Genomic DNA, 27,341 nt, shown 5'->3' with positions numbered 1-27,341 from the left:
AATGGCAAGCGACAGGGAGGTTTGGGTCTTTCTTGCGGACAGACCGCAGGTGTTCCGCAAAACGGTCGCCCAGTTTGCGTTTGGTCTCTCCAATGTAGAGGAGACCGCATTGGGAGCAACGAATGCAGTAGACTAAGTTAGGGGAAATGCAAGTGAAAGTGAAGCAGCAATTTATATAGATTCTTCTTTCCCCACCTATTTCCATTATTTTTAAATCTAAAACTAAAACCTTGTTAGTCTTTCCACCCCACCCCCACTAGAGCTGTACTTTGAATATCCTGTCTTCCATTCTTAATTAGCACTTTTCTTAGACAAATATCACCACCTTCAACACCTCTTTGACCCTTTTGTCTGTGACATCTTTTGATTAACTGCTCATCTCCACAATCACCACACCCTCAACGTCTCTCTCCTCCCCCGCCCCCCCACCCACCTTAAACCAGTTTATATTTCTCCCTTCTTCTAACTATGCTTCAGTTCTGCCGAAGGGCCATGAAGGCTCAAAACGTTAACTGATTTCTTCTCCGCCGATGCTGCCAGACCTGCTGAGTTTTTCCAGGTAATTCTGTTTTTGTTTTGGATTTCCAGCATCCGCAGTAGCTTTTAGCTTTTTGTTTTTATCTTTCTCTCAAATGCCTGCTGCAAGGGTTCACCTCCAGGATTTTGAACTCTCCTAATGTTCCTCTTCCCTCGGTCACCACATGTATTCAAGCTTTCATCCACACACTCTCTCTCACTGACTAGCTGTCAACAGTACACCACTGCTTCACATGCCCAGAGAAAAGAGTTGCAGACATTCAGTTGCCTCTTTGGACCTTCTGACTTCTCACAAGCCTTTATATTACCTTGAGTCTGCTTCCTGCAGTTTGGAGCTTGAAGCTTGGAGCCTTTCTCTGCCCCTCGCCCTTAACTTCACTTAACAGGACTTTTTCCAGGTTCCTGTCCTTCCTTTGACTAGAACATCTGCTTGGGACTTTCTCCTGTTCCACACCCCTGAATTCTTGGGGACTTTCTTCTTTAGCTTGGGACAGCTATCTGGCCCTTCTAGGCTGCTTCTGCTTGGCAGCTGTCTTCAAAGCCATCTGAATTCAAACAGCTTCCAAATCAAACTGCTGTTTCTAGTTTCTTCTGTGTATGTGTCTGTGGGAGGGAGTTGCCTCTCTGGATTCCCTTTGCTAGGCAACAGCCCAGTTTTCTCTACCCTTGTTTGTATAACTTAGCTTCAACAGTTGTAAAACTTTCATTAGAAATGCAGGCACCTTTTAAGGTGAAACTAAAACTCAACTTGAACTTTTCTTAACACACAGATACAGAAATACAAATCAAACTTAAACATTAAAGCTCATTCCTCATGCCCACAAAATATAAATATAACTTACTTAAACTATTTCTATTTCCCAACACTGTGCCATTGAGTCTATATTTTCTCTCCCTATCCCTTCTGCTAAGAGGCATCACCTCACACTTCTCAGTATTAAATTCCAACTGCCACTTGTCTGCCCATCCTGCTAGCTTACCTGTCCTTCCTTTATCTCCACGTTTGGTATCACAGCAAATTTTCAAATTTTACTCCGTATTCCAATAGCCAAATCATTTATTTGTATTAGCAATAGTCCTAGCCCGGCCCGGTGCCAGGGTTAATGACATCTCCTCGGGACTGGAGGGGAGGGATTCAATTGTTGTCATCCAGATTGGTACCAACGACATTGCTAGGACTAGAAAAGAGGTTCTGCTGAAAGAATTTGAACAGTTAGGAGCTAAATTAAAGAGCAGAACCTCCAAGGTAATAATCTCGGGATAGCTACCTGAGCCATCGACAAACTGGCATAGGGTAAATAAAGTCAAGGAGTTAAATGCGTGGCTCAAAGGTTGGTGTGGGAGGCACTAGCACCAGTACTAGGGTAGAAGGGAGCTGTTCTGGTGGGACAGGCTTCACTTGAATCGTGCTGGGACCAGTATCCTGGTGAATTGAAAACTAGGTCTGTTGGAGGGGGGGTGGGGTGGTTCTGGAGAGGGGTAAAACAAAAACAGAATTACCTGGAAAAACTCAGCAGGTCTGGCAGCATCGGTGGAGAAGAAATCAGTTGACGTTTCGAGTCCTCACGACCCTTCGGCAGAAGGGTCCTCACGGTCGTGAGGACTCGAAACGTCAACTGATTTCTTCTCCACCGATGCTGCCAGACCTGCTGAGTTTTTCCAGGTAATTCTGTTTTTGTTTTGGATTTCCAGCATCCGCAGTAGCTTTTAGCTTTTTGTTTTTATATCTGGAGAGGGGTATGTAGGTTTACAAAGCAAAAGGATATGGCAGCATTGCAGGGCAGCTATTTAGGTAATGTTACCCAGGGTAGGACAGGAAGGGACAGGCTATACAAACAAAAAAACAGCAACAAATAGGGTTAAAGGGGGGAAAATATGGTAAAAAGGCAAAACTAATGGCTCTTTACCTAAATGCACGTAGAATTCGGATTGAAATAAATGTATTAATGGCACAAATAGAGGTTAATGGGTATGATCTCATTGTCATTATGGAGACACGGTTACAAGGAGCTCAAAGCTGGGAACTAAACATTCAGAGGTATAAGACCATAAGACCATAAGACATAGGAGCAGAAATTAGGCCATTCGGTCTATCGAGTCTGCTCCGCCATTCAATCATGGCTGATAAGTTTCTCAACCCCATTCTCCCGCCTTCTCCCCGTAACCTTTGATCCCCTTACCAATCAAGAACCTATCTATCTCGCTCTTAAATACACTCAATGACCTGGCCTCCACAGCCTTCTGTGGCAATGAATTCCATAGATTCGCCACTTTCTGGCTAAAGAAGTTTCTCCTCATCTCTGTTCTAAAAGGTCTTCCCTTTACTCTGAGACTGTGCCCTTGGGTCCTAGTCTCTCCTACTAATGGAAACATCTTCCCCACGTCCACTCTATCCAGGCCTTTCAGTATTCTGGAAGTTTCAATCAGATACCCCCTCATCCTTCTAAACTCCATCGAGTATAGACCCAGAGTCCTCAAACGTTCCTCATATGTTAAGCGTTTCATTCCTGGGATCATTCTCGTGAACCTCCTCTGGACCCTCTCCAGGGCCAGCACATCCTTCCTGAGATACAGGGCCAAAAATTGCTCATAATATTCTAAATGTGGTCTGACCAGAGTCTTATAAAGCCTCAGCAGCACATCCCTGCTTTTATATTCTAGTCCTCTCGAAATAAATGCCAACATTGCATTTGCCTTCCTAACTACCGAGTCAACCTGCAAGTTAACCTTAAGAGAATCCTGGACTAGGACTCCCAAGTCCCTTTGCACTCCAGTTTTCTGAATTCTCTCCCCATTTAGAAAATAGTCTATGCCTCTATTCTTCCTACCAAAGTGCATGACCTCAGACTTCCCCACGTTGTATTCCATCTGCCACTTCTTTGCCCATTCTCCTAACCTGTTCAAATCCTTCTGCAGCCTCCCCACCTCCTCAATACTACCTGTCCCTCCACCTATCTTTGTACCATCTGCAAACTTAGCCAGGATGCCCTCAGTTCCTTCATCTAGATCATTAATGTATAAAGTGAAAAGTTGTGGTCCCAACACTGACCCCTGTGGAACTCCACTAGTCACCGGCCGCCATCCTGAGAAGGACCCCCTTATCCACACTCTCTGCCTCCTGCCAGACAGCCAATCTTCTATCCATGCTAGTACCTTGCCTCTAACACCATGGGCTCTTATCTTACTGAGCAGCCTCCTGTGCGGCATCTTGTCAAAGGCCTTCTGGAAGTCCAAGTAGATAACATCCATTGGCTCTCCTTTGTCTAACCTACTCGTTACCTCCTCAAAGACTTCTAACAGATTTGTCAGGCATGACCTCCCCTTGATGAAACCATGTTGACTTTGCCCGATTTTACCATGCACTTCCAAGTATTCTGAAATCTAAACTAGCAAGTAATATAAAAATGGACAGAAAGACCTTCTTTAAATATGTAGAAAGGAAGAGAGAGACCAAAGTGAACATAGGTCCCTTAGAGAATGAGACGGGGGCAATGGTAATTTAAGGGGAGGCGATGGTATAGTGGTATTGTTGCTGGACTAGTAATCCAGAGACCCAGGGTAATGCTCTGGGGACCTGGGTTTGAATCCTCGCCACGACAGGTGGTAAAATTTGAATTCAATAAAAAAAAAATCTGGAATTAAAAGTCTAATGATGACCATTGTCAATTGTTGTAAAAACTCATCTGGTTCACTAATGCCCTTTAGGGAAGGACATCTTCTGGTTTACATGTGACTCCAGCCTCACAGAAATGTGATAGACTCTTAAAAATGCCCTCTGAACAAGGCAATTGGGGATGGGCAATAAATGTGGCCTAGCCAGTGATGCCCACATCCCCTGAATGAATAACAAAAAAGAAATCAGGACATCGCAGAGGAGTTGAATAAATACTTTACATCAGTCTTCATGGTAGAAGACACTAATAGCATTCGAAAAATACTAAATAATCAAGGGGGTGGAGGAAATAAATACAATAACTGTCACTAGAGGAAAAAGTACTAGGGAAACTAATGGGGCTAAAGGGCAATAAGTCCCCTGGACCTGATGGGTTGCATCCTTGGATATTAAAAGAAGTAGCTACAGAGATGGTGGATGCACTGGTAATAATCTTCCAAGAATCCTTGGAAAAGTCCCAGAGGACTGGAAAACTGCCAATGTAACACCCTTATTCAAAAAGGGATGGAGGCAAAAAACAGTTAACTATGGGCCAGTTAGCTTAACATCTGTCATTGGGAAAATGTTAGAGTCTGTTGTAAAGGATGTAATAGCAGAGCATTTAGAAATACATAATATAATCAAGCAGAGTCAGCATGGCTTCATGAAGGGGAGATCATGTCTGACAAATTTATTAGAATTCTTTGAGGAGGTAACAAGCAGGATAAATAAAGGGGAACCAGTAGATGTAATGTATTTGGATTTCCAAAGGGCATTTGATAAAGTACTGCACATAAAGCTACTTAATAAGGTAAGAGCACATGGTGTTGGGGGCAGGATATTAGCATGGATAGAGGATTGGCTAACTAATAGAAGATGGGATAAGGGGGGGCAATTTCAGAATGGCAACCCATAACTAGTGGAGTGCAGCATGGTTCAGTGCTGGGGCCACAATTATTTACAGTATATATTAAGTCTTGGATAAGCGAAGTGAATGTACTATCGCCAAGTTTGTGGATGACACAAAAATAGGTGGGAGGGCAAGTAGTCACAAGCAGTCTACAGAGGCATATAGACAGGTTAAGTGAGTGGGCCAAAATGTGGCAGATGGAATATAATGTGGGAAAGAGTGAAGTTATGCACTTTGGCAGGAAGAATAGAGGAGCTGAATATTATTTAAATGGAGGAAGACTGCAGAAAGCTGCAGCACAGAGAGATTTGGGGGTCCTTGTGCATGAATCACAAAAAGCTAGCATACAAGTTCAGTGGGCAATAGGGAAGGCAAATGGAATGTTGGCCTTTATTTCAAAGGGAATAGAGTATAAAAATAGGGAAGTCTTGCTAAAACTATACAAGACACTAGTTAGACCACACCTAGAATACTGTGAACAGATTTGGTGCCCGTATCGAAGAAAAGATATACTGGCACTGGAAGCAGTCCAGAGAAGGTTCACTAGGTTGAATCTGGGTGTGGAGGGATTTTCTAATGAGGAGAGGTTGAGTAGGTTAGGCCTATACTCATTGGAGTTTAGAAGAATGAAAGGCGACCTTATTGAAACATAAGATTCTTAAGGGGCTTGGCAGGATAGGTGCTGAGAGGTTGTTTCCCCTTGTGAGGGAGTCTAGGACCAGAGGGCATAATCTCAAGGTAAGGGGAAGCCCACTTAAGACAGAGATAATGAGGAATTTCTTCTGAGGGTAGTCAATCTGTGGAATTCTTTACCGCAGCGGGCTGTAGAGGCTGGGTGCTTAAATATATTCAAGGCTGAGATAGAGAGGTTTTTAATCAGTAAGGGAATCAAGGGTTATGGGGAAAAGGCAGGAAAATGGGGATAAAGATTAACAGATCAGCCATGATCTCATTGAATGGCGGAGCAGACTCGATGGGACAAATGGCCTACGCCTGCTCCTACTCTCGTGGTCTATTGTCTAGCATTTGAACCTTGAGGGCCAAATAATCCCTTTTAGATTTTGATAGAAGACACCAGCCAATTAACTGGGAGGAGATTGTAAAACTGTTCATATCTCTGTTAAATAAAAACAGAAAATGCTGGAAAACCTCAGCAGGTCTGGCAGCATCTGTGGAGAGAGAAACAGAGTTAACGTTTCGAGCCCGTATGACTCTTCTTCAGAGATCTCTCCAAAGGTCGATTTATTTATTTAAAAAAAACTATTAAATTAACTTGGAGAGGAGTGTAACATTTGCAACAGGAGTCAAATTTTTCAGGCTGAGGAATATGAAATTTGGCATAAAAGTACCACAAACACATTTACTTTCCACTTTAAATTAGAACATGCTAAAAACAGTGGAAGGGGCGGTGCTTAAGACAATGACAGATGGGGAGGAGGAAATCTTGTCATTCAGCCGTGGATGAGCCAGTGTTTGTTAGTACAATTTCTTTCTCCGTCCTTTTGCAGCTGCTGTACGTAGGTGTAAAGTCCCGATCCTGACCGGGCTGAGTAGTAAAGGAACGTGCGGGGTTTTCTGTGAATGGGAGCCGGGCTTCGCGTTGCTATGGGATTCCCGGGCTACGTTCCACTGCTCCTCGCCCTCAGCGCCTGCTGCTTCCTGGCGGCCGCCCGGCTGCCCCTGGTCATCAATACCTGGCCTTATCACGACGCTGTGCAGCGAGGTAAGTGCACGCAGGTATTGCAAAGTAGCCGGCACCTCTGCGCGAGTTTGCATTTGTACAGTGAGAGTTATTGCAAGCTCCTGCACTATTTGCTAATTTTAAAAGTTAACATTTTAGCCCAGTTATTTTGCGGAGTTAAATTCTGACCATGGTCAGAATTGCTGTTAGCCTGGGCACTGGTCAACACAGTCAACGTGAGGTTGGGGGTGATGTGCCAATGGTTATTGTTAAGCGTAAATTTTTTTTTTTTTTTGTAAAAATATACTTTATTCATAAAAATCTTCAATCACATTCAAAACCATTTCAAAAACAACATTACAAGGGTACAATCCAGGTTAAACTTTTACAAAATGTATCACCAGGTGCATCAGTACAAACAATATTACAATCATTTACAGCCTTTCATTTTGATCTGTACAGCCCGAGGGGCTCTAAACAGTTCCCAGTCTCTCGGTGCGCTGTGGTAGAAAGGTCTTAGACAGCGACCCTTCCCCATTGCGCCTTTGCGGCAGCTGCCCCAAGCTTTAGTGCGTCCCTCAGCACGTAGTCCTGGACTTTGGATTGTGCCAGTCCGCAACAATCGGTCGGGGACAACTCTTTGTGCTGGAAGACCAACAAGTTTCGGGCAGACCAAAGCGCGTCTTTCACCGAGTTGATGATCCTCCAGCTGCAGTCGATGTTTGTCTCGGTGTGTGTCCCTGGGAACAGCCCGTAGAGCACAGAGTCCTGTGTCACAGAACTGCTCGGGATGAACCTCGACAGCAACCACTGCATCTCTCTCCAGACTTTCTTTGCAAAGGCACAATCCACAAGGAGGTGAACAACGGTCTCTTCCCCACCACAGCCACCTCGAGGGCAACGTGCAGAGGGGGTGAGACTCCTGGCGTGTAGGAAGGATCTGACGGGGAGGGCCTTTCTCACCACCAGCCAAGCTACGTCTTGGTGCTTGTTGGAAAGTTCTGGCGATGAGGCATTCTGCCAAATGACTTTGACAGTCTGCTCGGGGAACCATCCCACAGGGTCCACCCTCTCCTTTTCCCTCAGGGCCTCTAGGACGTTACGTGCTGACCACTGCCTGATGGACTTGTGGTCAAAGGTGTTTTTCTGCATAAATTTTTCCACCAGGGACAGGTGGTACGGCACGGTCCAACTACTTGGAGCGTTCCGCGGCAGCGTGGCCAGACCCATCCTTCGCAACACCGGGGACAGGTAGAACCTCAGCACGTAGTGACACTTGGTGTTTGCGTACTGAGGGTCTACGCACCGCTTGATGCAGCCACACACAAAGGTGGCCATCAGTATGAGGGCGATGTTGGGCACGTTTTTTCCCCCTTTATCTAGAGGCTTGTACATCGCGTCCCTGCAGACACGATCCATTTTCGACCTCCAGATAAAGCGGAAGATGGCTCGAGTGATCGCCATCGCGCAGGAGTGTGGAATGGGCCAGACCTGCGCCACGTACAGCAACAGCGAGAGTACCTCACACCTGATGACCAGGTTCTTACCCGCAATGGAGAGGGAGCGTCGCTCCCACATGCCCAGTTTCCTTTTCACCATAGCCACTCGCTCCTTCCAGTTTCTAACGCATGCCCCGGTCCCTCCGAACCATATCCCCAGCACCTTCAGGCCGTCAGCCCTGACAGTGAAGGGGACAAAGGATCGGTCAGCCCAGTTCCCAAAGAACATGGCCTCGCTCTTCCCACGATTTACCTTGGCTCCCGAGGCCAGTTCGAACTGGTCGCAGACGTGCATCAGTCTGCGCACCGACAGCGGATCCGAGCAGAAGACGGCGACGTCGTCCATGTACAGGGAGGCTTTTACCTGAGTGCCTCCACTGCCTGGGATCGTCACTCCTCTTATGCCCGGATCCTTCCTGATGGACTCGGCAAAGGGTTCTATGCAGCACACGAAAAGGACAGGCGAGAGAGGGCAGCCCTGCCTGACTCCAGATTTAATCGGAAAGCTATCTGTTTCCCACCCATTGATTGAGACTGCGCTACTGATGTTAGTGTAGAGCAGTTGGATCCAATTTCGAATTCCCTCCCCAAAGCCCATTTTGGAGAGCACATCCCCCATGTAGGTGTGCGATATTCTGTCAAAGGCCTTCTCCTGATCCAAGCTGATGAGGCAGGTATCCACACCCCTGTCCTGTACATAGGCAATCGTATCCCTGAGCAGCGCCAGGCTGTCAGAGATCTTCCTGCCTGGCACAGAGCAGGTCTGGTCAGGGTGAATCACCAATTCCAGAGCGGATTTGACCCGGTTGGCGATGACCTTGGACAGAATCTTATAGTCCACATTCAACAGTTTATTGTTAAGCGTAAATGCTGCTATTCAGCTTAAATCTCTGTTGTTGCATGTTGATGGTGGTAGCATAAGGGGCTGCTGTCCTGCTCATTCTAACACCTTGCACTCAGGGTGACCAACTCCTGGCAGAAAACGTTAAAGGTTACTTTGGCAATGGCATGAACCTGTGGGTTGCAGGGGAGTGCCAGGCCTCTGGAGAGATGATTGAAGAGGAGTGCATTCCAGCCTCAAGCAACCCAGGGCATGGGACAACCAGCTCAAATACGGGATGGTTCAGTAAAACCCAGGACAGTTGGTCACCCTGCTTGCACCCTCTGTAAACTCTGCTTTCATACCCTAACTCAGACTGGGTCCCGTCCCTCCACCAACTCTGTGGTCGGGGACTTTCATCGGCACCAGGACTGGCAATGCCTTGATTTCAAAATTCTCGCCCCATCACCTGACTTATTTCCGAATTCCGCCTCCATCTCCATAGCCAACAAACAGCTGGAATCTATATAGCGCTTTTCACTTGAGAAAACGTCCCAGTATGTTTCACAGGGGCATCATAACACAAAACCCGAAATAGAGCCAAATAAGGAAATATTGGGGCAGGTGACCGACCTGAAGCTTGGTCAGTGACATATATTTCTCTTAGTATAAAGCGAGCCTGAGAGGTTTGGAGGTGGTGCAGGGAGTGGATTTCAGAGCTTAGGGCCTTGGCAGCGGGAGGCATGAGCACCAGTGGTGGAGTGATTAAAACTGGGGATGCTCAAGAGGCCAGAATCAGAGGAGCACAGACACCTTGGAGGATTGTAGGGCTGGAGGGGATTACAGAGATAGGGAGGGATTTCAAAACAAGGATGAGAACTTTAAAATCAGGACTTTGCTTGATGAGGAGCTAGTGTAGGTCTTTGAGCATCGGGGTGATGGGTGGATAGGACTTAGCACAGTTTAAGCCAGGAGCAGCAGAAGTTTGGATGACCTCAGGTTTATGGAGTTAGAATGTGGGGCCCCCACTAGGGGTACGTTGGGATAGTCGAGTCGAGAGATAGCAAAGGCACAAATGAGGGTTTCAGCAGCAAAGGAGACAAGATGGGCAAAGTCAGCCAATGTTTCAGAGGTGGAAGCAGGCGGTCTTCGTGACGGCATGAATATGAGGTTGGAAGCTCATCTGGGGATCAAATGTGACACCGAGGTTGCGGACAGACTGGCTTATTCTCAGACTGCTGTCAGCGAGATGGGTAGATTCATTAGCTAGTGAACGAAGTTAGGAGCGGGGACCAAAAATAAAGGCTTCAGTCTTCCCAACATTTATTTGGAGGAAATTCCTGCTCATCCTGTGCTAGATGTCAGATAAGCATAGACTTGATATCGAGGAATTTAGAAACCAAATTTGAGAAAAGATCCCATGTTCACTGAAGAAAGCAAAGAACAGGGATGGTCGGGGGATGGGGAGGCAGTTTAAACTAGTAGTTAATTTATTATTTTTCAAAAAATATACATTTCATTAAATTTGTAAAAGTACTTTGCATGACAGTGCAAATTTGACACTGCAATATTGTTTAATTTCTTTCAACACAGTATGTGACACACTGAGGTGCCTCACTACACTTTTAATGCTGTTATTTTTTTACATTTGCACTTCATGTCAAGCATTCTCTGATGCACACAGCCTGCGGGTTTTACACTTGTTCCAGCCCCTCAGTGTACTATAGCAGGAGGGCCTTCGATAATGGCCTTTCCCCATTGAGCCTTTGTGGCAGCTGCCCCAAGCTTTAATGTGTCCTTCAAGGTCCTGGACCTTGGAATATGCCTTTCTTGGTCATGGACAGCTCTTTGCACTGTAAGACCAGTAAGTGTTGGGAAGACTAAAGAGCCGATGGTCCTTTAGCCGCAGTTGATGTTTATCTCAGTTTGCATCCCTGGGAACAGCCCATGGAGTCCTGCGTCACAAGGCTGCTTAGGATGAACCTCAACAAAAACTACTGCATCTTATTCCAGACCTTCTTTGTGAAGGCACATTCCAGAAGGAGGTGGTCAATGGTCTCAGAATCACAGAATTGTTACAGTGCAGAAGGAGGTCATTTGGCCCATTGTGTCTGCAGCGGCTGTCTGAATGAGCAATTCACTTTGTGCCTTTCCCATCTTTTCCCTGTAACCCTGCATGTTCTTCTTTTCAGGTAACAGTTTAATTCCATTTTGAGAGACTGCATTCCAGACCTTAACCACTTGCAGTGTGGAAAAGTTTTTTCTCATATTGCTTTTGCTTCATTGTCCAATTACTTTAAATTTGGGCCCTCTCGTTCTTGATCCTTTCATGAGTGGGAATAGTTTCTCCCCATTTACTCTCTCAGACCCCTCGTGAATTTGAACACTTCTATCGAGGGCAGTGGGCGGAGAAGGTGAGACTCCGGGCATGCAGGAAGTATCTGACGAGGAGGGCCCTTCTCACCACTAGCCAAGCTACGTCTTGGTGCTTTGAGGCATTTTGCCAAATGAGTTTGACAGTCTGCTCAGGGAACCATTCGACAGGATCCACCATCTCCTTTCCGTGCAGGCCCTCCATGTTAATTCATGTTGGACTACTGCCTGATGGACTTGTGGTCAAAGGTGTTTCTGTCCACATCTTTTCCATGAGGTATAGTGGTACGTAATGGCCCAGCTGAATAGGGCGTGGCAACATTACCAGACCCATCCTTCACAACACTGAGGAAAGATAGAACCTCAGCACAGAATGACACTTGGCATTTGCACACTGAGGGTCTACACACAGCTTAATACAGCCGCATGCAAAGCTAGCCATCTGCATGAGGGTGAACTTGGGTATGGTTTCCTCCTTTATCTAATAGTTTGTAAGTGGTGCCTCTGCAGACGCCATCCTTTTTTGATCTCCAAATAAAGTGTAAGATGGTTTAGGAGTAGGGTATGGGCTAGATCTACGCTGTGTACAGCAACACTGAGTGCACCTGACACCTGCTGACCAGGTCCTTACCACAATGGAGATGCTCCCATGTTACTGTTTAGCTTTGGCTATATGTTCCTCCCAGTTTTTGAAACACCCTGGCCCCTTCAAACCAAATCACCAGCAACTTCAGGTAGTCTAACCTGATGTAAGCGGGATAAAGGATCGATCAGCCCAGTTTCCAAACAAGGCCTCGTTCTAGCGGTAATTTACCTTCTTTCTCGAGGTTAATTTGAAGTGGGCACAGATGCTCATCTGCCTGCGAATCGACAGCAGATCCGAACAGAAAACAGCAATGTCTGCGATGTACAGGCTTTTACCTGAGTGCCTCTGCTTTCTGGGATGGTCACGCCTCTCATGCACGTATCCTTCTTGATGGACCCAGAGAAGGTCCGATATGGCATATGGACAAGGCAGAGGAGGGAGGACAGCCCTACCTGACTCCAGATTTGATTGGAAAGCTTTCCAGTTCCCACCCACTGATTAAAAATGAGCTTGACATAGGTGGATATGACTGTCAACTGTTGGGCCATGAACAGGAGGTCTTTCCTGGAATGGGCAGACTCCTCTTGCCTTGACCAGCTTTACCTATGCGGCTGTCTGTCTGCAGGCTTGCTCAAGACATCGTGCATCTTGCCTGCCTTTACCTTTACCGCTGCCACCGGGAGTCTGGATGTAGTGTTCAGTTTCCTGTCTGCCCTGCTGGATCGTCCGGCCACATCGATGATGCGGTTGAAGTCACCACCTAGAATGACTGTCTTGGATGTCTTCTGCTGCAGTGAGAGCTGAGAAGGACAGCCAGCCACTTGCTGTTTTGAGCAGCAGCGTTCACTTTGATTAACCAGAATTGAGTGTTTTTTTACATTATGTTTGCTACCATACTACCTTCTTAATGTTGGTGATAGTGAAGTTACCTCGCTGCAGCAGAATACCCAGGTTGGAGGAACGGCAATTGTTATGTCCTAGCCAGATCTATGGCCCTTGGGATCACCACATAAGCAATGTGTATAGGTGCTGAGGTGCAATATTCTGCACTCCTGTAGAAACAGCTTTGACCTTGGCGTGGTACCCTAATGTTGAAACACATCGAACAGAGGCCTTAACACAATGCAAGTTAATAGAGGCGATCTTAAAATCTGTTTAAACTATGTATCGTTTCCCAGTTCCATTGTCCGTGTAGGTCTCAATCTTTGGATAGGTTCCTGCACACTCGTAGCATTCGCAAACTGGTCAACCAACCCCAGGCTGAGAGACCCGTTTTGAATACCCACTATTAGAGCCAAGGGAACTTAAACAGTGGAAGAGAGGAGATTAGGGGAAAAAGGGCACCACATGTCGTGTGGATGGCTAAGGATAGAGGTACACAGTAGGAAGCTGACTGCTCAGGAGCCATCTTGAACTGATTTCAATCGGAAAGAGAAACTGCTTTTAACTTTCTTTTTCACATTTTGCAGGAATAATATGTTTTGTTTTAAAAGCATGCATCAATCAGTTCTAAATTGTCTTCCTTGTGAAAGCTGCTTTCTGCAATTTTTTAGATTATGGAATTGCTTCTCATTAGGAAGTTAAAAGTAAATTACATTTATTTTTAAGTTATTTACAGCACAGAAGGAGACCATGCAGTTCATTGAGGTCCGTGCCAGCTCTCTATAGAGCCATCCATATATTACCATTCCACCCCACCTATCTGTAGTCCTTACAGCTTATTTCTGTTTTATTTTATTTAGCATGGGACACTCTTCAGTCTGGAGGTTCAGCATTGGACGCAGTGGAGAAAGGTTGCAGTCAGTGTGAGGTAGATCAGTGTCGTGGCGCCGTGGGATATGGAGGAAGCCCAGATGAATATGGAGAGACAACACTGGATGCTATGATTATGAATGGGTAATTAACTACTGCAGCTCACTGGGAAATTGACACACTTACAAAGTTGCTTTTTAAGCCAATTGTGCAATGAATTACTCTTGTTGTCATGATGGTCCTTATGTATGATTACTACTTACACATGTAGGAAAGAGCTTAAAATGTGACGTCAAGTTTGGGTACCCATTTTCCTCCTGAGATACCAGGTGGCGATACAGGCTGCCTCCTGCAGGTCTTAGTGGGCCAGTTATTGTGCTGTATTCTACGGTCTCGGATTCATGGCCACAATCACACTTTTGGTCGATCCTCATCTGTCACTTATAGAGCAGGTGGCTTCTTGCCCTTTCTAGACTTGGTTGAGAACGGTCTACTGTCTTCGAGGGAGGTTGAAGCCAGGGACCTCTGTTGTTGGGTCAGTGATGAGCCCATTTGTAATGGGGATATGCCTTCCCTCTCCAAAACTCAGAATTGCCTCTGACATTCTCCCCCATCATGGATATGGTTGCAATCAGGTTTTGGAATGTATTTTAATTTTCAATTGCAAGTGGTTCAAGGTGTCAAATGTAACTTGTATGAATATTACATGTTTCTTTATTTCATGCATGGGATGTGGGCATAACTGGTAAGGCCACTTTTTTATTGCCAATCCCTATTTGTCCTTGAAGATGATTGTGAACTATTGCAGCTGCTGTGGTGTAGATACACCCACAGTGCTGTTAGGAAGAGAGTTCCAGGATTTTGATCCAGAGACGATGAAGGAATAGTGATATATTTCCAAATCCGGATGGCGTATGACTTGGGAACCTGGAGGTGGCTGTGTTCCCATGTTCCTGCTGCCCTTTTCCTTCAGGCTTAAGAGGTCGAGGGTTTGAAAGATTTGGTCAAAGGCACCTTGGCGAGTTCCTGCACTGATTCTTGTATGTAGTACACATTGGAGCCACAGTGCACAGGGGTTGAAAGGAGTGAATGTTTAAGATGGTGAATGGGATGTCAATCAAGTGGGCTGCTTTGTCCTGGATGGTGTCAACCTTCTTGAGTGTTGTTGGAACTGCACTCATCCAGGCAAGTGGGGAGTATTCCATCACATTCCTGACTTGTGCCTAGTAAATGGTGGACAGGCTTTGGGGAGTCAGGAGGTGAGTTACTCGCGACAGAATTCGCAGCCTCTGACCTGCTGTTGTAGTCGCAGTATTTACGTGGCTAGACCAGTTCAATTTCTGGCCATGTGATTTGTCCACTAGATTTCAAGTTGTGAAATGATTTTAAAACTATGGTTTTAATGAAAAGCCGGCAGACATGAACATCAAAGCTCGACTCAGAATGTAGGGGAATGAAAAGTCACACATATTCTGAACAGCTGATATTGAGATTTGTCACTATTGCATATATTTTTTTAAAAACCCTTCAGCGACACGATCGAGGTTGGAGGAGTTGGGCAACTTCAAAGAATTAAAAGTGCAATCAGCGTTGCTCGAGTAGTGATGGAACACAGCAGTCATTCACTGTTGGTGGGGGAGTCAGGTAATCGCTCGTCCTCGTTGTTCTTTGATCTTAGAAAAAAGCTTTAATTTTATTTGGTTACTTTCATGACCTGAAGATGTCCCAAAGCACTTCGTTGCGGGAAAAATGCACAGTGAGGTCAGCAAACAGAAATATGATAATAACCAGGTACTCTGATTGTGACATTGATGATTGAGGGATAAATATTGAACAGGAAGAATTCCCCTGCTCTTCGAAATAGTGCCTTTTGTGTGCTGCTGAGAGCAGGCATGGTGTCAGTTTGAACCTCTCATCTGAATGATGGCAAATCCAACAGTCCAGCACTCCTCGGATACAACGTTGGAGTGTCAGGCTAGACTTTGTACTCAACCTTGAACCCACAGCCTTCTCAATCAAGAATTGAGAGTGGTCGTCACTGAGGCATGGCTAACAGTGTGAGAAACAATTAATAAAAGTTGATTGTTTTAAAAAATGGTAAATTGAAGACACAAAAAAATTACACATTATAAATTTAATTCCCAAAATGGATGGATTGACTAGTCCAAAATCAAAAGACCAGCAGCAAGTCATTTTACGTTTTTATTGGAGTGAAATTTAAATATGGGAGCATAACTGCTTCATTTTCAAACCATAAGACATTTTTTTTTTCTCCAGAGTTGGTCTGTTCATGGAGTACACTCTTAAAATGAATATGCAGGCATTGTTAATTTTAAACTAGTCTCCTGACTGTCAACAAACAACTACTGTTGGAAGGCAGATTAACCTTTGCGTTGGGCCTAAAGTTTTGGAAATAATTCTAGTCCCCATTAAAATGGTGAACCATAAACAAATTATGATTAATAATATTGTTGTGCCACAGTATCTTGTTATGCAAGATGTTGATAATTAAATTATGAACAGGTCTTTAACTAATTGAGAGAGATAATGGGTTGTTGACACAAGCAGTATTGAATGTATGGAAACTCAGGGCAGTGTCTCTACTGGTGCAGGAGAAATACAATATAATGCAGGGAGGACTTTTTTTCCTTCACTGAACATTGCTCTCAAAACTGTTGAACCTACTTTAGTTAGGTCTTCTTTCTTGATGGTCAATGTTCCCATCTGTCTCCTTGGGGAATGGCCAATCTAGCACAGTCAGGGCAACCCAAATGCAATCTAGGGAATTTGCATCCCCTAACATTTGTGGTTTTCTGAGGTTGAGCAGGTCTGAGTTAGCTCTTATGGGCGCATATGAATTCATGCCCCCTGCAATATCCTATGTCAACACTTAGGGATGTTCACTGGGAACATGGCAGACAGCCAAAGCTCTTCTCTTGGATCTCCTTGGAGGTAAGAAAATTGACATTTTTAGAAATGCTAAGTGAAATTTCTTTTCGACTAATATTGTCTTACAAAAGGGGCAGGGGACATACTTTCAACCAAAAACTAGTCTGTCCAGGGTACCTTTCCCTAATGAAAAATATCACGCCTTCAAAGGAACGTAGGAACGGAGTTGTCCATTTTGTTCCTCAAGCCTCTTCTGTTATTCAGTATGATCATAGCTGACCTAACTCTATACACCAGTCTTTGTCCCATTTTCCTAATACCTTTGGTTAACAAAAATTTATCAATCTCAGATTTAAAATTAATTCTTGATGTCGCATCAGTTGCCAGTTGTGGAAAAATAATTCCAAACATCCACCATCCTTTGTGTGCATAAGTATTTCACTCCTGAAAGACCTGGTTCTAAATTTTACAATATGTTTCCTCCCAAATAGCAGAACAAATTTCTCTCCATCTACCCTACCTGTTCCCCTTAACATCAAACTTCAATCAGGTCACCCATAACCTCCTAATCCCAGGGAATGCAACCATTATTTGTGTAATTTCTCATGGTAGTTTAGCCCTTGTAGTCCAGGCATCATTCTGTTAAATCTATGCAGCCTTCCCTCCATGGCCAACATATCCTTTGTTACAGCCAAATGAGGAGTGGTATAATGGCTGCCATCTCTGTCCACCTCTTGGTTGACCGCAACAGGTGTTTTTAAAAGAATTTGCTTACCAATTCAGTGAGTGTTTAACTATTTAAGTGCTGTTACTGTAAAAGACACACATATAGGTTTTCTTGAAGTTTTAAAAGAAAAGGAAATATTTATTGTGCTCAACACCCGATCTAAAAAGAATAATTAAAAATATTCCCAACTCTCACTCACACATGCATTCAAGCGTTCACACACACACAAGCAAGTTACAAAGAGGGAGGGTAGGTTAAATGGTTTAAGATTCCCAAAACAGAGATTTCCTGTAGATTGATCATTTGGGTGGTATCAAGCTGGATTTGATAAGCTTTCGGGATTCGGCATTGAGACGATTTAAAATGTTGATGGACAATTTCTGACTCTTCTTCCGGAGTCAGCAGCTACTTGGTTTATATTGAAGATGCTACCTGTGGTTTTTGGTCAGAATATAAGCCCAGCACATGCTTGGAGAATGGATAGAGAGAGAGAGAGAGAGGAAAGAAAGGGACCACGAGTCTTTTTGCTGTTACCCACGCATGGTCTTTCTGCAGTCTTTTTGCATACACCTTGGAAATCAGTGTCTCTTTAACAAAGGGCTCGCTTGCTGTCACATGATCTTCCTTCACATACTAGCTAGTAACCGAACATGGTCATAACAAGTTCATTCCAGGTCTTTTGCTTAAGGCTGTATTTGCTGCCAATGCCGTGCATGCACAGTTCTAGTGTTTTACTCTGTTATGTATGCTGCAGCCGGGAGCAAAGATGGCGCTGCTCAAATCATCTGGCTGTATTTTAGGCGGCCTGTTTTATCTTATTGGCCTTGTTTGTATGTATTTGTTGTGTGTTGTGTGTATTCAGCTATTAATATTCATGCATCCAGATGGCTAAACACTTCATATAAGTACAATACTTTTTCAACAGCGTCAATTTTTGCTCAGAATATGGGTTTCCGAAGTGAAGATTTAACAACGACTAAATCTCTATCTATGCACTCAGAATGGCTGAGCAAGAAGTGCCAGCCCAATTTCTGGAAGGTGAGTATCACTACCACAAAGAACAAATGTTACTAAATATTTTAGATGCTTTTAAGATGGGATGCCAGGTGTGAAATGAGAATTTTACATTACTGTCAACTAATACTTTGTAAAAATCATTTTGATTTTCACAGAATGTCTCACCAAATGCTGAAACTTCCTGTGGGCCATACAAGCCAAGGAAGGGACTACGGTCAAAAAAACATAGAATGCCAGCAGAGATGATCAATGTTCACAACCATGACACCATTGGTAAGTTCTTATCTGGATAAATGTAGATGCATTGAGCATTTATGGAAAGTTAGCATGCAAAAACTGTGCTGCTCTGAAGAGTTGAGGATTCATGTATGATCTCACTTGATTGTTGATTTTGAATTTAGGTATGATTGTGATTGATAAGAGTGGAAGTATAGCTGCTGGGACATCCACTAATGGCCTAACGCATAAAATCCCAGGGTACGTATTCTTGTGTTTTATGCTTTTAGTAAAAATTCTCTCTGTCTCTTACACAATAGGTTTTTATTTAGCTATCATTTGGGTCATTAGGCAACCTATTTTTTTCCAAGTTCTTTAATCTATCTAAGGCAATATCCCCAATTATCTTAAGGTTAACAATTTTGAGTGAACCTCTTACTCAATCTTTAGGGTTGACTATTATTATAAGCATCATTTTTTTATTCTTTCACAGGACATGGGCATCGTTGGCTAGGCCAGCATTTTTATTGCCCATCCCTAATTGCCCTTGAGAAGGTGGTGGTGAACCGCCTTCTCGAACCGCTGCAGTCCGTGTGGTGTAGGTGCACTCACTGTGCTGTTAGGGAGGGAGTTCCAGGATTTTGATCCAGCGACAGTGAAAGAATGGCGAAACATTTCCAAATTAGATGTGTGGCTTGGAGGGGAACTTCCAGGTGATGGTGTTCCCATGCATCTGCTGCCCTTGTCCTCCTAGTTGATAGAGGTTGTGGGTTTGGAAGGTGCTGTCGAAGGAGCTGTGGTGAGTTCCTGCAGTGCATCTTGTAGATGGTACACGTCGCTGCCACTGTGCATTGGTGGTGTAGGGACTGGATGGGGTGCTAATCAAGCAGACTGCTTTGTCCTGGATAGTGTCAAGCTTCTTGAGTGTTGATGGAGCTGCACTCATCCAGGCAAGTGGGAATATTCCATCATCCTCCTGACTTGTGCCTTGTGCCATGTACATGGTGGATAGGCTTTGGGGAGTCAGAAGATGAGTTACTCACTGCAGAATTCCCAGCTTCTGACCTGCTCTTGTAGCCACAATATATGATTGGTCCATTCCAGTTTCTGGTCAATGGTGATGTTGATAGTGGGGGATGCAGCGATGGTAATGCCATTGAATGTCGAGGGAAGATGATTATATTCTCTCCCTTTGGAGACGGTTATTGCCTGGCACTTGTGTGCTGCGACTATTACTTGCTAAAGGTCAGAAAACCAGAAAATCCAGGTCAGGTAGCACCTGTGGAGAGTGAAACAGAGGCAAAATTTAAGGCTGATGCCTCTTTATCAGAAAGGTTCAGTAGCAAGAGTTGCCATCTGCTGTTTTAAATAGCCTTGTACCCCTCCCTTAATGAGGGGAGGAACCAGTCAAGCCCCTCCCCTGGCTGCTGTGGGACATTGGGCTGCAGAGGACGATTTAAATGGGTATGCTAGTATAGTGGTTATGGTACCAAACCAGCAACTTCCCACTCCCCTCTCTGCATAACGAAGGAGAATCCATTACAAAAGACAATAATAATGATAGGGCGATTGCAAGCGAGCATGAAAATATAATTCTTTACATTCAAAAGCAAACTATAATGCCACAAAAAGTTAGACAGGAGCCTACAGTTGCCAGAGGTGAGCCATTGTATCTATTTGGTACTTCCCCATATAGTCCAGCGGACATTGGAGGACCATTGAGGGAGTTAGTACAAACCTGCTACATGTGCTATGCCTTGGTGCTGCTGATTGATAAAGCTGCCATATTTCCCGACAGTGAATCTAAACCCCAGAGTCAATCCAGATGTATATTTGTTCGAAATGATAATGAACACTGGACATTTTATTTGTATTCCTCACAGCCGTGTGGGGGATTCACCGATAGCTGGAGCAGGCGCTTATGCTGATAGCACGGCTGGAGCTGCAGCTGCTACTGGAATTGGAGATATTATGATGCGGTTTCTTCCAAGGTACATTGTTCCCGTCAGATTTGCTCGTGGTGGAAGATGTGCTTCTAAAGCTTGTGAACTATCATGAGGTGGCTGAAACTCCAGTGTTTAGAAGAATAATGAGTAGTCAATGCTTAAAAATGTGCCTTGTATTTACAACACAAATGGCCGGGATTTTCCAGCCCAGCGGGACCCACCTGGCCAGGCCAGCCAGACGTCCATTGACTTTCGACGAGACTGGAAGATCCCACAGCGGGCAGGGCCGCAAAATCCCGACCAATTTCTCTTGCTTAGTGCCATGGTAGCAGCAGTAGTTTTTTTGTAAAGTGTCACATTTCTGCATTATGATCATCATTAAGAAGGAAAGATGTTCTGTAACCATGCCAAAACAAAAACAGAATTACCTGGAAAAACTCAGCAGGTCTGGCAGCATCGGCGGAGAAGAAAAGAGTCGACGTTTCGAGTCCTCATGACCCTTCAGCAGAACTGAGTAAAGTTAGGAGAGGGGTGAAATATAAGCTGGTTTAAGGTGGGGGGTGGGGTGGGAGGGGTCGTTGTAGGGACAAGCAAGCAGTGATAGGAGCAGATAATCAAAATATGTCACAGACAAAGGAACAAAAATGTGTAAAAGGTGGTGATATTATCTAAGAGAATGTGCTAATTAAGAATGGATGGCAGGTCACTCAAGGTACAGCTCTAGTGGGGGTGGGGTGGAAAGACTGACAGGGCATTACAGTTATAGATTTAAAAATAATGGAAATAGGTGGGAAAAGAAAATCTGTATAAATTATTGGAAAAAACAAAAGGGAGGGGGAAGAAACGGAAAGGGGGTGGGGATGGGAGAAGGAGTTCAAGATCTAAAGTTGTTGAATTCAATATTCAGCCCGGAAGGCTGTAAAGTGCCTAGTCGGAAGTTGAGGTGCTGTTCCTCCAGTTTGCGTTGGGTTTCACTGGAACAATGCAGCAAGCCAAGGACAGACATGTGGGCAAGAGAACAGGGTGGAGTGTTAAAATGGCAAGCGACAGGGAGGTTTGGGTCTTTCTTGCGGACAGACCGCAGGTTTTCTGCAAAGCGGTTGCCCAGTTTACGTTTGGTCTCTCCAATGTAGAGGAGACCGCATTGGGAGCAACGAATGCAGTAGACTAAGTTAGGGGAAATGCAAGTGAAATGCTGCTTCACTTGAAAGGAGTGTTTGGGCCCTTGGACGGTGAGGAGACTTCCTCTATCCAGATTTTTCTTTTCCCACCTATTTCCATTATTTTTAAATCTATACTTTTAATGCCCTGTCAGTCTTTCCACCCCACCCCCACTAGAGCTGTACCTTGAGTGTCCTGCCATCCATTCTTAATTAGCACATTCTTTTAGATAATATCACCACCTTTTACACGTCTTTGTTCCTTTGTCTGTGACATCTTTTGATTAGCTGCTCCTATCACTGCTTGCTTGTCCCTACAACCACCGCCCCACCCCGCCAACTTCTCTCCCCTCACCCCACCCCCCACCTTAAACCAGCTTATATTTCACCCCTTTCCTAACTTTACTCAGTTCTGCTGAAGGGTCATGAGGACTCGAAACGTCAACTCTTTTCTTCTCTGCCGATGCTGCCAGACCTGCCGAGTTTTTCCAGGTAATTCTGTTTTTGTTTTGGATTTCCAGCATCCGCAGTAGTTTTTTGTTTTTATTTCTGTAACCATGCCATGGGTGAGTAACAGGTATCCTAAGAGAGTTATAGGATTTTGGTGTACTAATGGAGGGCTAGGAAGTGGGTCTGCACCTGGGAGTGTCCACACAAGACTCTAATTTTAGTCATGCTCCATGAGCAGGCCCAGTATATTGGCCTATGCATCATACAGTCTGCTTTAATGCCAAAGAAGCAGTGATTGTAGCCCAGCATCAAGTTAAATGTCTGCCCTCATAATCATTATGGGCTCCATTTTACTATTTACATAGAAATTTGTCCTGCGCTTGACTGTAGACTATTAGGAGCTATCCTAAATTGTTGATGCTGATGTTTTCTTGAAACTAATTACTATATTTGATATAAAAGCTTTTTCGGACAGCAATAATGTATATCTTAACTCTTGCGTGTGATGGAGCACAGATGCTACTTTGAAATAGGTATTAACTACCCGACACTGTAATTGTGGGTCCAATATGCTGTTAAATTGGACACCACCCAGTTACTTGTCATACAACTTTAACAGCCTCACCATTATGGTTTCCCTTTTCTCTGTCCCTGCAGTTATCACTTTTTAAAAATAGGGTCTAACCCTGCATTCGATCTTTCCCTGTTTGTTCACCTTCAAAGGACAGGTAGTATTGAGGAGGCGGGGAGGCTGCAGAAGGATTTGGACAGGTTAGGAGAATGGGCAAAGAAGTGGCAGATGGAATACAACGTGGGGAAGTGTGAGGTCATGCACTTTGGTAGGAACAATAGAGGCATAGACTATTTTCTAAATGGGGAGAGAATTCAGAAATCTGGAGTGCAAAGGGACTTGGGAGTCCTAGTCCAGGATTCTCTTAAGGTTAACTTGCAGGTTGAGTCGGTAGTTAGGAAGGCAAATGCAATGTTGGCATTATTTCGAGAGGACTAGAATATAAAAGCAGGGATGTGCTGCTGAGGCTTTATTAGGCTCTGGTCAGACCACATTTAGAATATTATGAGCAATTTTGGGCCCTGTATCTCAGGAAGGATGTGCTGGCCCTGGAGAGGGTCCAGAGGAGGTTCACGAGAACGATCCCAGGAATGAAAGGCTTAACATATGAGGAACGTTTGAGGACTCTGGGTCTATACTCGATGGAGTTTAGAAGGATGAGGGGGTATCTGATTGAAACTTCCAGAATACTGAAAGGCCTGGATAGAGTGGACGTGGGGAAGATGTTTCCGTTAATAGGAGAGACTAGGACCCGAAGGCACAGCCTCCAAGTAAAGGGAAGGCCTTTTAGAACAGAGATGAGGAGAAACTTCTTTAGCTAGAGAATGGTGAATCTATGGAATTCATTGCCACAGAAGGCTGTGGAGGCCAGGTCATTGAGTGTATTTAAGACCGAGATAGATAGGTTCTTAGACTATAAGACCATAAGACATAGGAGCATAAATTAGGCCATTCGGCCCATTGAGTCTGCTCCGCCATTCAATCATGGCTGATAAGTTTCTCAACCTCATTCTCCCGCCTTTTCCCCGTAACCTTTGATCCCCTTACCAATCAAGAACCTATCTATCTCGGCCTAATTTCTGCTCCTATGTCTTATGGTCTTATGGTACCTGTTCTGCCTGCTATTCTGTTCCATCTAATGTGGCTATATAACTGCACTTCCTCCCCAATAGCTCACTTTGTAAATGTAACTGAGCTATTAATGATTAAAGGTCAGATGTTTGTTTTATTGTTAGACTGTGTTGAGTTAGCTGATCTTGGTCGAAGTGGGAATGGAGGGGTCTACAATTGTCTTCAAAGCCTTTGCATTAAAGAGGTGAAAACTAACCAGTACAATGACTGAATCACTACATCTCCTCCGTGTCCTTCAATAGGACAATGAAGGATCGGGGGTGGTGGGGAATAGTGATAAAAAATTTAATCTTCCTTTCAAGTAAAAGACAGCTACCATCTCCTAGCTTTTTGAACATTCACCTATAGTCTTTTTATGAATCAATATTCTTGGCTACACTATTTTCGTTACCCTCCAGTGGAATACCCACATCACCAGCATTTTTAAGATAAAAGCAAAATACTGCGGATGCTGGAAATCAGCTTTGAAGAAGAGCCATACGGACTCGAAACGTTAACTCTCTTTTATCTATCCACAGATGCTGTTAGACCTGCTGAGTTTTTCCAGCAGTTTCTGTTTTTGTATCAGCATTTCTAAAGCGGATTCCAAGGAGCTTAGTTTCCTCTGCATGGGAGAGACCAAATGCAGACTGCGTGACCGCTTTGCGGAATACCTTCGGTCTGTCCGCAAGCATGACCCAGACCTCCCTGTCGCTTGCCATTTCAACACTCCACCCTGCTCTCATGCCCACATATCCGTCCTTGGCCTGCTTCATTGTTCCAGTGAAGCTCAACACAAACTGGAGGAACAGCACCTCATCTTCCGACTAGGCACTTTACAGCCTTCCGGACTGAATATTGAATTCAACAACTTTAGATCATGAACTCTCTCCTCCATCCCCAACCCCTTTCCGATCCCCCTTTTTTCCAATAATTTATATAGATTTTTCTTTTCCCACCTATTTCCATTATTTTTAAATGTATTTCCATCCATTGTTTTATCTCTACCTTTTAGCCTATTTCGATCCCTTCCCCCCACCCCACCCCCACTAGGGCTATCTGTCCCTTGCTCGTCCTGCTTTCTACACTTAATGTCACCTATTTGCACATTCCTTAGATAATATCACCACCTTCAACACCTCTTTGTCCTTTTGTCTATGACATCTTTTGGCAATCTCCACCTATCACTGGCCCTCTATCCAGCTCTACCTGTCCCACCCCCCCTTAAACCAGCTTATATTTCACCTCTTTTTTATTTTTCCTTAGTTCTGTTGAAGAGTCATATGGACTCGAAACGTTAACTGTGTTCCTCTCCGCAGATGCTGTCAGACCTGCTGAGTTTTCCCAGGTATTTTTATTTTAGTTTAGTTTCCTTCTTTGTTTGCATCTCTCTCTATTTTTCTCCCCACCTAATCCACTCTTGAGAGCTGATTCTAGATTTGGGCTTTGCATGTGGCATTAGCTGGGACATGGTGGGCCCGTAGACCCTTTTATTTCTGTTCTCGCAATTTTTAAATGGGTGGACAGTCAGGCACTGGTTATTCACAATTTTCTGACTGACACCCAGCTGCTCCTCACCAGGACTGCAAAAAATCAAGGCAAAATACTGCGGATGCTGGAAATCTGAAACAGAAACAAAAAAATGCCGGAAAAACTCAGCAGGTCTGACAGCATCTGTGGAGAGAAAGACGGAGTCAATGTTTTGAGTCCGTGTGACTCTTCTTCAGAGCTTTGAAGAAGATACAGACTTGAAACGTTGACTCTGTCTTTCTCTCCACAGATGCTGTCAGACCTGCTGAGTTTTCCCAGCATTTTTTGCTTTTGTTGCTGCAAAGAAATCAACCTTGTTTCTACAGTGGATTATCCAGAACTGCACAGAACAGTGTGGATTTTTCAATCCTGACACTCCCAGTGGGAGTGCTGACTAGATGCACATCCCGGGGAATTGTGAGCACACCACTCCATGATTTCCCAATACCCACTCCCTGTTAGAAGGTTGGCCACCAAGTAATATTCCAAGTAATATAACCAAGTAATATGGTTTGATTCCCTATAAAGCCAAAGCCTGTCCAGTATAAAGACTCCAGTACAAAATATTGTGGGGAAAAAGTTCAAGGTTCCTCTCATTCTCTTGCACACTTTTTTCTTTCTCTGTCACTCAGTCACGACTACGATCACCAGTGCTGCATTGAACTTGTTTTGTTTCTTCTAAGCCCCATAGTACGCGGTCATTCAGCCTTCCTCCTCTCTGCATCCTGTGATGAAACAAAAAAAAAGCTTACATTTATATCGGAGTCGTGATTTGGGGACTACAGTTCCTGTTGGACCTCGGGATTTCTGCGCATGCGCCAGCCGGGAAAGGGCTGCACATTCGCAGTTCATCCATTTTCGCGCCTTCAGGCCGGGAACTGGCCCTACGCACAAGCACAGAAGAAAAAGAAGACGACAAGTGAAACAGCGCAGAACTGCAGGTCAGGTGACCTGAAGAGGAGCACTATTGCAGAGGTGTCCCTGGGAGCAGGACACAGAGAGGGGGACAGTGAGTAGGTCTCAAACTAGGGCGTGGGCAGAAATAGGTCCCAGAAGAAGGTCCCAGGTAAGGAACAAGGATAGAGATCAGAATCGGCTGTGCAGAATCAGCTGTGCGCCCACCGACCTGTCAATGGCCAGTTGAGGCCATTGACAGAGTCATTAAACTGATTAACAGACCTGCTCGTCCACCCTTAAGGTTGGTGGGCAGGTCGGGAGCCCTGGTGGGCATTGGAAAAAGCATAAAACCTCATCCACGGGCGGGATGAGGTTTCATGTAGGTTTTTAAAATTGTAATAAAAGTGTATTTAAAAGTTATGGACATGTCCCAACTCATGTGACAGTGTCACATGCTAATGAACTTTTAACACAAAGAATAAAACATTAAGTAAACAAGAAAAATTAACTATATTGCACCAGACAAACAGTTTGGAAATATCTTAATTCAAACACAAGAAAATGATTCAAATATTCACTATTCCATCACCCCAGCTATATCTTTACAGACACTTAGGGCAGAATTTTCCCCCCTATTGGGGAGGATGTTTAAGAGCGGACATGTGGAGGTGCGCCCGTGATTGGCGCCCCCAATTGGGGACATGAGGGGACATGTCAGGGAATTTTTTTTCTTTATTTTTTGGATTTTTTATTGTGGAGCCACTCTCCCTAAGGCAGCACTTAGCCTCAGAGAGATGAGTGCGCTTTTTCGTGCGCATGCGTGAAAGAGCGCACTCTCGGCTCAGGGAATCTCCCCGCCCCCATCCGCACAGGGAGCGCATAGTGCTTACGTGTGGACGTCATGCTGGGCGGGCCTTAATTGGCCCGCCCACGTAAAATGGCGGCACGCCCCCGATTGGGGGTGCCAATCAGAGGCGCACCTTCGCATGCCCGCTCTTAAACATTCTGCCCTATATGT

General features: G+C 44.7%; 1 protein-coding gene across 1 annotated transcript in view; it reads left to right on the top strand.

Annotated features, from left to right (window-relative positions):
• Window positions 1-6,647: 6,647 nt before the first annotated feature.
• The window catches only part of aga (aspartylglucosaminidase), a 29,148-nt gene continuing 8,454 nt past the window's right edge, over window positions 6,648-27,341 (top strand). Inside the window, exons 1-7 of the mRNA XM_078561800.1 lie at window positions 6,648-6,822; window positions 13,801-13,954; window positions 15,342-15,454; window positions 18,352-18,464; window positions 18,599-18,716; window positions 18,845-18,920; window positions 20,543-20,650. Of these exons, the coding sequence (XP_078417926.1) occupies window positions 6,681-6,822; window positions 13,801-13,954; window positions 15,342-15,454; window positions 18,352-18,464; window positions 18,599-18,716; window positions 18,845-18,920; window positions 20,543-20,650 (824 nt within the window). The 5' untranslated portion in view covers window positions 6,648-6,680. The remainder of the gene's footprint in view (window positions 6,823-13,800; window positions 13,955-15,341; window positions 15,455-18,351; window positions 18,465-18,598; window positions 18,717-18,844; window positions 18,921-20,542; window positions 20,651-27,341) is intronic.

Source organism: Cetorhinus maximus, chromosome 2 (assembly GCF_964194155.1).
Source record: "Cetorhinus maximus chromosome 2, sCetMax3.hap1.1, whole genome shotgun sequence".
Lineage (NCBI taxonomy): Eukaryota > Metazoa > Chordata > Chondrichthyes > Lamniformes > Cetorhinidae > Cetorhinus > Cetorhinus maximus.
This window is presented reverse-complemented; position numbering and strand designations above follow the sequence as displayed.